This window comes from Schistocerca piceifrons, chromosome 11 (assembly GCF_021461385.2).
Source record: "Schistocerca piceifrons isolate TAMUIC-IGC-003096 chromosome 11, iqSchPice1.1, whole genome shotgun sequence".
In the NCBI taxonomy this organism is placed as follows: domain Eukaryota; kingdom Metazoa; phylum Arthropoda; class Insecta; order Orthoptera; family Acrididae; genus Schistocerca; species Schistocerca piceifrons.
The window spans coordinates 159743508-159757212 of record NC_060148.1 but is presented as its reverse complement, the minus strand read 5'-3'; the positions used below and the strand labels follow the sequence as shown (position 1 = coordinate 159757212).

The window sequence follows — 13705 nt, the reverse complement described above, 5'->3', positions numbered from 1 at the left end:
CTGCCGATCTTTATCCGCAATTTTCTGTCGTATCGTACCTTCCGCGTGCAAGTCGCGGCCTCCCATAGTTCCTCCCGAGTCCAGGAGAACGGTGTGCCCCAGGGATCTGTTTTAAGTGTCTGCCTGTTTTTAATAGACATTAACGGGCTCGCTGCGGTGGTGGGGATGTCTGTCCCTGCTTCCCTGTATGCTGACGACTTCTGCCTTTACTACAGCTCTATTGGCATTGCAGCTGCTGAACGTCAGCTACAGGGCGCTATCCGTAAGGCGCAGTCTTGGGCTGTAGCGCATGGTTTTCAGTTTTCGGCTGCCAAGACCTGCGTTATGCATTTCTGCTGGCGCCGAACGGTCCATCCTGAGCCGTGGCTTTATCTTGCCGAAGAACTCCTTGCTGTTGTGGAGACCCACAGGTTTTTGGGTGTAGTTTTTGATGCCCGGCTGACTTGGCTGCCTCATATTCGGCAGCTTAAACAGGCGTGTTGGCAGCATCTAAATGCTCTGAGATGCTTGAGCCACGCCCGCTGGGGCGCCGACCGGTCTACCCTGTTACGGCTCTACCAGGCGTTAATCCAGTATCGTCTGGATTATGGGAGCCTGGCTTATGGCTCAGCATTCCCATCTGCGCTGCGGTTCCTGGATCCACTCCTACACATCGTAATACTCCTTGCCACTGGTGCTTTCTGGACCAGCCCAGTGGACAGCATACTAGTGGAGGCAGGTGTCCCTCCCCTGCGGTTATGGCGCCAACGTTTGCTGGCCGCTTATGCTGCCCATGTTTTAAGCTTGCCCGGGCATCCAAACTATCATCTCCTTTTCCCGCAATTGGTCATCCATCTGCCACAACGTTGGCCCTGGTCAGGTTGTGCGATCGCGGTCCACGTCCGAGAGCTACTCTCCGGGCTTGGGGCTTTACCTCTTCGGCCTCCTTTCCGGGCACATCTGTGTACACCCCCATGGTGTGTGCCTCGCCCTCGCCTTCAGCTGGAATTGGCACAGGGCCCGAAGGACTCAGTCCCTCCGGAGGCCTTCCGCCGCCGCTTTCTTTCCCTCCTTGCAATGTATCTGGACTCTGGAATTGCGTACACTGACGGCTCGATCGTTGCTGGTCGTGTCGGTTATGCGTTTACTCTAGGGGACCATTCTGAACAATGTTCATTGCCGGCTGGCTGCAGCGTTTACACTGCTGAGCTGGTCGCCATCTTTCGTACCCTAGAATATATCCGCTCCTGCTCAGGTGAGTCCTACGTGATCTGTAGCGATTCCCTAAGCGGTTTACGAGCTCTTGACCAGTGTTTTCCTCATTCTCATCTGGTGATGGCTATCCAGGAGTCCCTGCATACTCTTGCGCATTGCGGCCACTCTGTGGTCTTTGTTTGGACCCCAGGCCATGTTGGGATACCCGGAAATGAAAATGTTGACTGCCAGGCGAAAGAGGCCACCAGTACACCATCTCTGGACATTGGCCTCCTGGAGACAGATTTGCGAGTGTTCCTACGCATCAAAATTTCTGGACGTCTGGGACACCGAATGGCGCGTCCTGCCTTCACGAAATAAACTTCGGCCCATCAAGGAGGCTACCGGTGTGTGGAGCTCCTCCTTGCGGGTCTCTCGCAAGGAGTCTCTTGTCCTCTGCCGGCTGCGCATTGGGCACACATGGATGATGCACGGCCACTTATTGCGACGTGAGGACCCACCTTATGTCGCTGTGGCTCTGTTTTGACAGTGGTCCACATTTTATAGGACTGTCCACTTTTAGCTGTGCTCAGGCAGTCGTTCGCATTACCTGACACGCTCCCTGCTCTTATAACAGATGACTCTGCAACGGCTGACTTAGTTTTCCGTTTTATTCAGCCAGGGGTTTTTTATCATTTAATCTGAGTGTTTCCATTTTATTTTATTGTTTTGTGTTGATTCTGGCTTTTGGCCTACGATTTTAAACTGATTTTTAATGTGTATCTGAGTGGTTGGCTTTTCCTTTTTTATTTCTATGGTCGGCCAACCACCGTCACACTCTATGTGATTTTAGTCCGTTTTGTCTGGTCTTTGTCTAAGTTTCTCTTGTTCTGTGTCGTCTGTGATCTATTCTGTTAATCGTTTTTATTCTCTGTTGGTGTTTTTAGTATCTGGAAAAAGAGACCGATGACCGTGGCAGTCTGGTCCGTTTCATCCCAGAAACCATCCACCCTCTCCCTCTCCATCCACCCTCTCTCCCTCTCCATCCACCCTCTCTCCCTCTCCATCCGCCCTCTCTCCCTCTCCATCTGCCCTCTCTCCCTCTCCATCCGCCCTCTCTCCCTCTCCATCCGCCCTCTCTCCCTCTCCATCCGCCCTCTCTCCCTCTCCATCCGCCCTCTCTCCCTCTCCATCCGCCCTCTCTCCCTCTCCATCCGCCCTCTCTCCCTCTCCATCCGCCCTCTCTCCCTCTCCATCCGCCCTCTCTCCCTCTCCATCCGCCCTCTCTCCCTCTCCATCCGCCCTCTCTCCCTCTCCATCCGCCCTCTCTCCCTCTCCATCCGCCCTCTCTCCCTCTCCATCCGCCCTCTCTCCCTCTCCATCCGCCCTCTCTCCCTCTCCATCCGCCCTCTCTCCCTCTCCATCCGCCCTCTCTCCCTCTCCATCCGCCCTCTCTCCCTCTCCATCCGCCCTCTCTCCCTCTCCATCCGCCCTCTCTCCCTCTCCATCCGCCCTCTCTCCCTCTCCATCCGCCCTCTCTCCCTCTCCATCCGCCCTCTCTCCCTCTCCATCCGCCCTCTCTCCCTCTCCATCCGCCCTCTCTCCCTCTCCATCCGCCCTCTCTCCCTCTCCATCCGCCCTCTCTCCCTCTCCATCCGCCCTCTCTCCCTCTCCATCCGCCCTCTCTCCCTCTCCATCCGCCCTCTCTCCCTCTCCATCCGCCCTCTCTCCCTCTCCATCCGCCCTCTCTCCCTCTCCATCCGCCCTCTCTCCGTCTCCATCCGCCCTCTCTCCGTCTCCATCCGCCCTCTCTCCGTCTCCATCCGCCCTCTCTCCGTCTCCATCCGCCCTCTCTCCGTCTCCATCCGCCCTCTCTCCCTCTCGATCCGCCCTCTCTCCCTCTCGATCCGCCCTCTCTCCCTCTCGATCCGCCCTCTCTCCCTCTCGATCCGCCCTCTCTCCCTCTCGATCCGCCCCTCTCTCCCTCTCCTCTCGATCCGCCCCTCTCTCCCTCTCCTCTCGATCCGCCCCTCTCTCCCTCTCCTCTCGATCCGCCCCTCTCTCCCTCTCCTCTCGATCCGCCCCCCTCTCCCTCTCCTCTCGATCCGCCCCCCTCTCCCTCTCCTCTCGATCCGCCCCTCTCTCCCTCTCCTCTCGATCCGCCCCTCTCTCCCTCTCCTCTCGATCCGCCCCTCTCTCCCTCTCCTCTCGATCCGCCCCTCTCTCCCTCTCCTCTCGATCCGCCCCTCTCTCCCTCTCCTCTCGATCCGCCCCTCTCTCCCTCTCCTCTCGATCCGCCCCTCTCTCCCTCTCCTCTCGATCCGCCCCCCTCTCCCTCTCCTCTCGATCCGCCCCCCTCTCCCTCTCCTCTCGATCCGCCCCCCTCTCCCTCTCCTCTCGATCCGCCCCCCTCTCCCTCTCCTCTCGATCCGCCCCCCTCTCCCTCTCCTCTCGATCCGCCCCCCTCTCCCTCTCCTCTCGATCCGCCCCCCTCTCCCTCTCCTCTCGATCCGCCCCCCTCTCCCTCTCCTCTCGATCCGCCCCCCTCTCCCTCTCCTCTCGATCCGCCCCCCTCTCCCTCTCCTCTCGATGCGCCCCCCTCTCCCTCTCCTCTCGATGCGCCCCCCTCTCCCTCTCCTCTCGATCCGCCCCCCTCTCCCTCTCCTCTCGATCCGCCCCCCTCTCCCTCTCCTCTCGATCCGCCCCCCTCTCCCTCTCCTCTCGATCCGCCCCCCTCTCCCTCTCCTCTCGATCCGCCCCCCTCTCCCTCTCCTCTCGATCCGCCCCCCTCTCCCTCTCCTCTCGATCCGCCCCCCTCTCCCTCTCCTCTCGATCCGCCCCCCTCTCCCTCTCCTCTCGATCCGCCCCCCTCTCCCTCTCCTCTCGATCCGCCCCCCTCTCCCTCTCCTCTCGATCCGCCCCCCTCTCCCTCTCCTCTCGATCCGCCCCCCTCTCCCTCTCCTCTCGATCCGCCCCCCTCTCCCTCTCCTCTCGATCCGCCCCCCTCTCCCTCTCCTCTCGATCCGCCCCCCTCTCCCTCTCCTCTCGATCCGCCCCCCTCTCCCTCTCCTCTCGATCCGCCCCCCTCTCCCTCTCCTCTCGATCCGCCCCCCTCTCCCTCTCCCTCTCCACCCAACCCCCTCTCCCTCTCCACCCAACCCCCTCTCCCTCTCCCTCTCCCTCTCCCTCTCCCTCTCCCCCCTCTCCCTCTCCCTCTCCACCCAACCCCCTCTCCCTCTCCCTCTCCACCCAACCCCCTCTCCCTCTCCCTCTCCACCCAACCCCCTCTCCCTCTCCCTCTCCCTCTCCACCCAGCCCCCTCTCCCTCTCCCTCTCCCTCTCCACCCAACCCCCTCTCCCTCTCCCTCTCCCTCTCCACCCAACCCCCTCTCCCTCTCCCTCTCCCTCTCCACCCAACCCCCTCTCCCTCTCCCTCTCCACCCAACCCCCCCTCCCTCTCCCTCTCCCTCTCCACCTCCCTCTCCACCTCCACCCAACCCCCTCTCCCTCTCCCTCTCCACCTCCCTCTCCACCTCCACCCAACCCCCTCTCCCTCTCCCTCTCCACCTCCACCCAACCCCCTCTTTACAACCCCCGCACCCACTCCACCCCACCACTCTATGAAAGAGCCATGTAGGAATAAGACAGAAGCCTTGAGCCCTTAAAATTTCCATTTTTCAGTTTCTTGAAGACCCATTAAAGACTGATGGCGCTACTGTTTTGGTAAAGCAAGATCCCAAACTGAAACAAAATGCTGTTGGATCTGAGCATAATATAAGTTTTCATGTAAGCACTGTATTGTTTCGAAAGTGTAGTAAGAATGTCATGATACAAAAATGGGCAATTCAAGCTGAATTTTCATGGATGGTGAACAATTGTAACCTATGATACCAGTTATTTTCAAGACTTTTTGTGGTCTTCCAGTTGACACTATTTAGATGTGCTATTTGTAGGTTATTACCGATGGTATTTTAACAGCACTTGTAACAAGCAGATCCTTACAAACCATTAACCTTGCATTAATTTTTTATTATGATTCTATGTAATGAATACTTTCAGTACATACTCGGTGTCAACAGAGCGAAGAAGACTTGCTTTTGGAAGTAAATGTTAATGTTATGTCTCTTTCTCACACTGCTGTAGCAGATGATGTGGAACTTTGATATGTGATGGGCATATTGTAAAGTTCCTAGTCATTATTCACTGTAGTATTTACATCATTGCTGAAATCCTACTTTCGCTGTATGTAATTCTGTATGATTTTCGTCCAGTACACATGACATAAATTTTGTTTCCTAAAGAGCAGGCACTGAACATACATGCTAACAGAACAAGAAGCTGTATAAATAGCATTAAATTTGGTTCATTTTGCTGATACTGTGTCAAATGCCATATTCATTTGATTAATGACCAAAAATTTGTCATACGTACAGAAGTTAGTCAGCAGTTATAATTCAGGTTGTTTTCTTCTTTCAGTCTGTTAGAGATCCAATGGGAATATCTTGGTCCACTGATTTTATCAAGGAGGACCCTGAACTAAATTTGGAAATGAATGTAACAGAGAATATTGTAAGTATTTACATCTCTGATTTATTGCTTGTAGTCAGGCAATAGTGTAGAATATAGGGTGCATTGCAGTGGAATTGTTACAGATTGTCAGTTTTCTGGAACTTGTTTCTGTTCATAATTGTAGAGTATTCTTGTACTCCTGCACCTGACTTTCATGCCACCTGGTACGTGCTGTTTTAAATAGAAGTGGAAGGGGACTGGTGGCTGACCTTGTTCATATCAAGTATATTGTATAATGGTTGTGTGTGATGGATAAACAGAATTCACGTTTGGATGAAGTGTAAGTTCTAATAGTGTAGATCATTTGAGAAATATTCCTCCTTTCGATAACTTCTGATAAATACAATTCAAAAGGAGATTGGCTATTCTTATCTTTTGTGTGAATCATAGTTATTCTTGAATTTGTCCTAAAAATTTTTGGGGGTTTGAAAAAGAGAGATAAAATTGGTGTATTGCGGATCAGCCCTTATACTTTGGCCACAACCTGAAATAAGGCAAAGAGAGGGGAACATTCAACACACAATTGCAGAACGTTAGGCACTGGCTCATTCTTCATCTCATTGTTCATAAAACAACTTGTTGCAGTTATAAAGGATACTTCAGGCACTGAAATGTGTGGTGATTATACAAGCATACAGGTCAAGGAATCAAACTATCATGCTAGGGACAGCTCAGAGTATGTAAAAGAGTGTAGCTGATTCACAGCTAACAGGCCAAGACTTACCGTCACATAGACTCATACTATGCCATTTTAAACAAATTAAAGGGATGCATTGCATCACAAGCAGACAAGACAGTAAGTGAAACAGTAGTAGTGTTTCACAAAAAGGGTTATGCAGAAATGAGAATGCCATGCATAGTAGTCATGGATGTGCATATGAGGAGTTTGACCAAAACAGCGAACTGTAGTGTGTTCTAGGGCATAGCTGTAGTTGTCAAAGTGGCTGGATTGTAGTTGGTGACCACTTACTGGCCTTCGTATGCAGCCCAAGAGATCACAGGTCAAACAAGATGTCCCCACAGCACTAGGGCCAGAGGTTCAGGGATAGTGTCCACTGCAGGGAGTGCTGCTCCCATAGCAAGTGTGCAGAACAGTGTGTTGCTGGTTGTGTGGTCTGGAAAACCATGTCATGTTGTTGGCACTGAAATCACTGACGTGTACCCCACTTGTTACTCTGAAAATATGTAACATAAATTAAATAGTGGTAGACACCTGAGCAGCAAATGTAAGAGCAGGATGTGTGACCATAACAGTGATCTTGAGTAACACATGCAGCTGTGAGGTGAACATCGTAGTTCTGTCAGCTAGCACGACATGCAGTCTTCGTGGTATGGAGAACATAAAATGCTAGTGCTTAATAATGATGCAGAAAAATAGGACTGACCATTTTGATACTGGCACATGGCCAGCAATATTCTGTATTAATTGTTGAATTGGGAATTATATTTGGTTATTGTATGAGAAGCTAGAGCAAGCTAGCAGTGTAGCAAAGTAACACTTTGTTGGAGGAGCAATTCAGTGGCAGGCTGCTACATGTGTTACTGGTAGGTTCAAACAACACACAAGTGTTACGGAGATGCTTCAGGACCTCAAACAAGAATTCCCAGAGAAAAAGGGGTTGTTCTTTTGAGGAACAGTATTGAGAAATTTAGAGAACTGCCATTTGAAGCTGACTGCTGAACGATTTTGTTGTTTCTTAAATTGCACATAAGGACTATGAAGATAAAAACTGAGAAATCAGGGCTGTCATGGAGGCACATATACAGTCTTCTTCTCTCATTTTTGCAAGTGGAATGGGAAAGGAAATGACCAGCAGTGTTATGGGGTACCCTTTGCCACATGCCATTAGGTGGATAGCAAAGTATTGATGTATTTGGAGATACTAGGCAAAATAAGTAGCTGACTAATTTAATAGGAGTGACAGTGATGTTTTTAATAGTAAAGTATGTATACATATATACAAAATAATCTATTAGCAATTCCCATAATTAACAGTTTCGGTAGATTAGTGCGTCATAAACAGCTGGTTGTAAGTATTCTTCGCAATGGTAAATTCCTGTGGGAGCTTCTGCCTTCAGATTTGCAGCCTGGCTCATCCCACATCCATCCACATTTTTTTTTTATGGAATGCAGTGTGTAAATCAAAGAATGAACAAATGAATATCATTCACACCCCAACTCTAGCTGGAGCAGAGGTTACAGTGTTGAAAAGAAATTTAATTTTATGAAAAAAATTATGAAACATTCCAATAATCGATGCAACCCATCAAGACAAATTTTACTGAAAGAAGTTATACGTGTACAAGCAATTCTTCATGATGTTTAAAATCATCAGATTTCACAAGGCTATAACTTTGTCACAAATAAAGGTACAGAATTTTGGTCACATTTTTACTTCTATACATGCCTGCATGGCCTTTATTTACAAAGGAACCATATGATTTTCCTGTTCCTTACATTTTATGTGTGTGCACATACAACATTAAGGTGCTTTTCACAGCTGTGTTTAGGATCATATTCGTTATTTACTGATCACAAATATCAAAATTCCTTTCAACACATATAAGCATCCAGGCGATAGACTTGATCCATGCATTTGCAAGCATGTCAATTTAGGAAACTCACTGCTGTTCGCATGTAGCATCATAGTTCATCGAAAGTTGTTGGAAGAGGAGGCACATAGGTGGAGCCTTTCACAAACTCCCATCAATAAAAAAGATACCATACTGTGAGCTGTAGCAAATTTCAAGGTCAGGTCTGCAGCCGTGTTAGCTCATCAATCACTCAGGGTGCTTGCTGTTAAGAAGTGCTGTTCTGTGCAGGTTCCAATCCAGTGATACACCATCCATATGAAAAATTGTATGTCTGATAATTTTCCATCTCTTCTGTTAGTCCATCTATGTGTTTTCTAATATTGTCAACTTTCTTAAATTTGTTCCAGAAATCCCTTCTCTTCAGATTCAGTTCAGTGCTAATCCCACTAAACTGTTCATCACATTACATAATTTGAATTACAAATCATGATCACTACCAAAAAACTTCCTGTCTCATATTGCACAGCACATTACCCTTATTAATGTTGCAGCTACCAGTTAGTCATCCCTTGAAGACTCATTTTATAACATGTAAAGCAATCAGAAGTGGCCTGCTACTTGAAGAAATAGACATTACTGATAGATGAAAGATTCTCTAGGTCAATGAAGAGGTTTATGCAAGGTTTTCAGTTGTCAACATCACATCACATTCCTACTACAAGCTTGTAAATACTAATTTGTTCATAGCTGCCATACCCTATAAGATTATCCTATATGATACTACTGAGTGAAAGGATGCTAAGAAGCATTTCTGCAAGTTGACACTCTGGAGGAACATTGATTAATTGCAAGGCAGAAAGGCATGTGCTTTTTGGGTAACTCATTCTCATGCTGGTGCCTCCTTAATTCATTATCAATCCGAATGCCCAAGAACTTAACTCATGGATCCTCATCTAGTGTCTGTCATTGATATCTCCTTGTATCTGTAAGTCATTTGGATTTGTTTGGAATTGCATTATGTGTGTTTTTGTAAGTATAAATGTTGAATTTTTGTTCTGTTGCCTGTGAACCAGTTACAAGCATCTTCCATTATTCTCCTGGCTGTTTGTAGTAAGAATGTGTTTGCCAGTTATCAGTGTTCTTGTCATCAGCAAGCATTGCAGATTTTGAAGGCATCTGCAATGGTTTTAGCTCAACTTTTATGTAGGTCAGAATAAATCAAATTTTGAGCCCTGTGGGAATTGTATGTATTGTTTCTCCATTTTGTATTCAGGTTTCCTCCCAAGGTATCATTTAGTACTATGACACAGTTTTTTATTGTTAAGCTAAGATTCAGTTCTTGTAAGTGTAATTCTTTTAACACAGTAACACTGTAGTTTCCCAAGTAAAGGGAGATCAAGGTTGTAATGTATTGCCAGTAGGTTTTCTCCACTTCTACTACATACTTCAGTTATGCTGTAAATTCAGCACAATATTTTATTAATTAGATTATTAGATCATTTCAAGAAGAGTTCCTGCTTCTGCCACTAGATGATTCTTGTAATTGATTTGACCATTCATCTGATGGCCTGATGTTATCTCAGTTTTTCTAAGCATTATGCTTGTGCTTAAGTTGATAGCACTTTCATTTTGCATGTTGGTATTCCAGTTGCTGAGGATTTATTTATCAATTGTCATTTTTTTTTTTTTTTTGAGTTTACATATATTTGAGTTTACATATTCTCCATTTGTCATTTGGAGATACTTAGTGGAACTGTGATCACTAGAAAGTGGAGTGCCAAGTGGAGAAATAGGAGTGCTGTTGACATATTCATTTGTTTGGATTCTGTACAGGGGTAATAGCAGTGGAGGCAGCCAGAAACATTTGCACCCTGTTTGTTTAATGCCATTGGACAGAGATTTGCAAGAATATGGGGTTGTAATTGTAAGGAGATTTGTTTTACCATTATTGACTTAGCTTCAGGGTTTGATGATCATTTAAATCCATTAATTCAAAATGAGCCATGTTACTGTACTTGAGAACTGGCAAATTGAATGAACTGTGATCATTTCATGACTCTTTGACATTTTCATGCAATGGGGAAGGCTTAAAAATAGGGTGTATGGATACCACATGCACTAAACCAAAATCACAAAACTGGATGGCCATATGTGCATTCTTGCTTGCCTGTCATCAGTTACTTGTGAGCAACACTAATCGTCCCTAGACTGTATCATTATGCTGATGAGAAATGGTGGCTTTGTGCTAAAATAAGGAAAAGAAAGGAATGGTTGAGACCAAACAAAGCAGCAACAAAAAGCATCCACAAAAGACAATGTTGTACATCCTAAGTGCTGCCACTTTTGTATTGTGTGAATACATTGTAGCCTTTGTAATGGGTTTCAAAAACATTACCATAGCCTCTGCATTTTCAGAGATGCCATAAATTATTTTACACCTCTCTCATTTAAAATTTCTGCCATGACACAGTCTAGGATTTATCAGATCAATATGCACATCCTTGACAGCATCTGTTGCTATTGTGTCTTCGTCTGCAGCATTTGGTGCCCGCAAGAATCATTTTCCACCTCCGAATACCCAGCACATCTTTGATGGGTTGCATCCTCAGTTATGAAAAGATGTTGGTTTTTTCAAGCTTCAGGGTTGGAGTGACAACAATATTATGATAGCTGAAGGTAAATAATAATTATTGTTTTGAATATGAGCAAAACGTTTGACCTGAATGTAAGTTATGCTCACTAAGTTGTACAGAAACCATCTTCCAGTACCATAAAACATGGTTTTTGCTTGAATCAGAGTTTGTGCTCATTTATAAAAATCTGTATCTCAGCCAGCATACCCTTTTCTGTGTTTTGTCTGTTTCCACACTCCTCTTCTTATTTTCTACCAAAATAGCATCCATCACAACTTTGCCATGACATGCTGCAAAAAATAACAGTCCATTTTCACTTTAAATACTTTCGAACACAAACTGGATAACATGTACTTGTTTTCTAATAGGGGAGTACAACCATCTCAACAAATTGTAAACTTTTTTGAGACATGAGATCATCTTCTTTACTTCAGGTGTAATATATATATATAAGAACATAGCTATAGAAACTTTCATGTGTTAGATCTCATTGGTGATGATGGCATGATAAAATGTTTCCGCAGCATCCAAGCAAAACCTGTGAAGCCTGTACTTGTTCATGTGATGATGAGCACTTCGACCTTTGTCTCATTACGCCAAGAAGCATTCTCTACAAAGTCTGTCTGTAGATCTCCAGATTTGAGAGATCCATTTTGCACATATCCCCAATTCAGCAGATTTGAGAGATTTTAATGAAACAGTGAAATATTAAATATAAAATTTGCTTATCAATTCCTGACAACACATCAGTGATGGTACAATTAACTACTTCATATTTTTGTTGCCTGTCAACGTCAATTCATTTTTTTTCCATTTTACTTATTGATAAGTAAATTTCATTATTTAATGTGGAGTGAAGTTTAGGAGTTCACAACTCTTTCTTTCACTTTTTCTTTACTTTAAATCCATACATTTGCTAAGTTGCTCTCTTTCCTTTCTTCTGAAGTCTTGTGATATTTTCTTGTCACTTTCTCTACATTGAACCAACTGTAACTGATTTGTTTATAGTTTTGCAACATTCTCTCTCTCTCTCTCTCTCTCTCTCTCTCTCTCTCTCTCTCTCTCTCTCAAATTTACTATACATTATCTTTAACAGAAAGCTAGTATTAATAATGTGTAACAATTGCACGAGCCTTAATATGCAGATGTATTACCATGTAAATTATTCAGCAAATGAAACTTTTATTGTTTCATACATAAAAGAAATCCCCTGTAAATTCTTTCTTTAACAGCACATTTTATAAATGTGTAGGTTAAAGTTAACGAACAAAAAATATAAACTTTCTTCCTGACCCACCTTCTGAGTAGTAAGAATCCTTGACATTAAACTTAATCAGTATTTTTAGTTGCATATATGGCAGCAAACATTATGAATTTAAACTTAAAATGCCTCTAGCACTGTAGCCAGACAAAATGTACTTTGTAACATGGTCTACGCAGTTCAAATCAGCACACAGGAAGTGTCATACTGATCAGTATGTTAGGTATGTATTGTGAAGACAAAGATTCTTCACATCATTGTAACCCCTTCTTCTAACTTTCAAAAATTAGATGTGGGAAATTATTTACGTTTTTCCTCCGCAGACAGGAAAATAGATACTACAGATAAACCGTGATGCAAAAACAAAGATAAGGTTCAGAAAATTATATTTTACTCTCGTGTTCACATTTTGGAATTGTTCAGAACTACAAATTTGCCAGGCTAGATGGCTGGCCTTCAGCTAGCTTCAGGAGGTGAAATAGCTAGTTCTGGCAATACATGCACACAAAAGTACAAGGAACTTCCATAGCTTTTTGAATTAGCAGTTCCCTTATCTGGAAAGAGTTAGTAATGGATACAGGAAGGTTGGGAAAGAAGGGCAGGTCACTGACACCCAAAGAGTGCAACTCACAAAGATACATCATCAGTTTGACCTTATATTTTAGAGAACAAAAGCATACCATACTTTACGGATTATGACACTTTTTTTCTTCATTAAATTTCCTACAACATTCAGGTGTGTCTTACTCTCAAAAGTAATGTATAAATGTCCAGTGTTTGATTTAAAATTCCTGCCAGGCTTAAAAAAGGCCATATATTCAATGCTGTGGGAAACTTATCTCTATCTGGCAACACTGGAGTCAACTGGCAGCAGTAGTGCACTGATGCGATGAAAAAGTTGTGGAGCCTCACAAGCTTGCTAACACTGTCCCCCCTCCTGTCCTGCCATTCCAAACCCAGAACACTCCCTAGCCAATGTGTCATTGCAGTCTAGTGTGCCAGTGAACTTGAACTGAAAGCGATTTGTGTTATTCGTAACAGAGTAGTATTTTATTTAGTAGTTTCCTAATGGAAAAATAGAGGTTTCGTATGATGTGGGCTATAAATTGAAGGTAATAGCACATGCAGAACAATATGGAAACAAAGCAGCTGAGTGGTATTTTGGTCCTCCTCCAACAGAAAGAGCCATTCATGATTGGCTTGCAAGTAAGGAAGAACTGAAAAAATGAAGAAGACTACATGTGCAAATTGAGGACCGAATACAGAATGGCGAAAACTACATGGTATCCAAAATTAAAGCAAGAAACAACTACTTCCCCGCCCTGTTTTTCATTCACCATACAATCCTACAAACTGTAAACCAGATGTCCATACGATCGTGTTCTGCATGGAATACGGCAGTCTGGTCAATTGACAACTATGCCAGTGATGTCAGTGATTGTATGAAATGGGTTAGTGTTTGTTGTGTAGCCCCACATTCACAATCACCATGTACACAGCTACAGACAATGCAGGTGGACACAGAGGAAATGCC

At 45.2% G+C, this 13705-nt stretch overlaps 1 protein-coding gene across 2 annotated transcripts in view; it reads left to right on the top strand.

Moving 5' to 3' along the window:
• Positions 1-13705, top strand: part of LOC124720148 (zinc finger protein 729-like) — a 99412-nt gene that overhangs the window by 23588 nt on the left and 62119 nt on the right. The window contains exon 2 of one of the 2 annotated variants that reach the window (XM_047245454.1): positions 5650-5742. In XM_047245454.1, the coding sequence (XP_047101410.1) occupies positions 5650-5742 (93 nt within the window). Of the gene's footprint in view, positions 1-5649; positions 5743-13705 lie in introns of those variants that run through there. The other variant, XM_047245455.1, reaches the window with a different exon arrangement.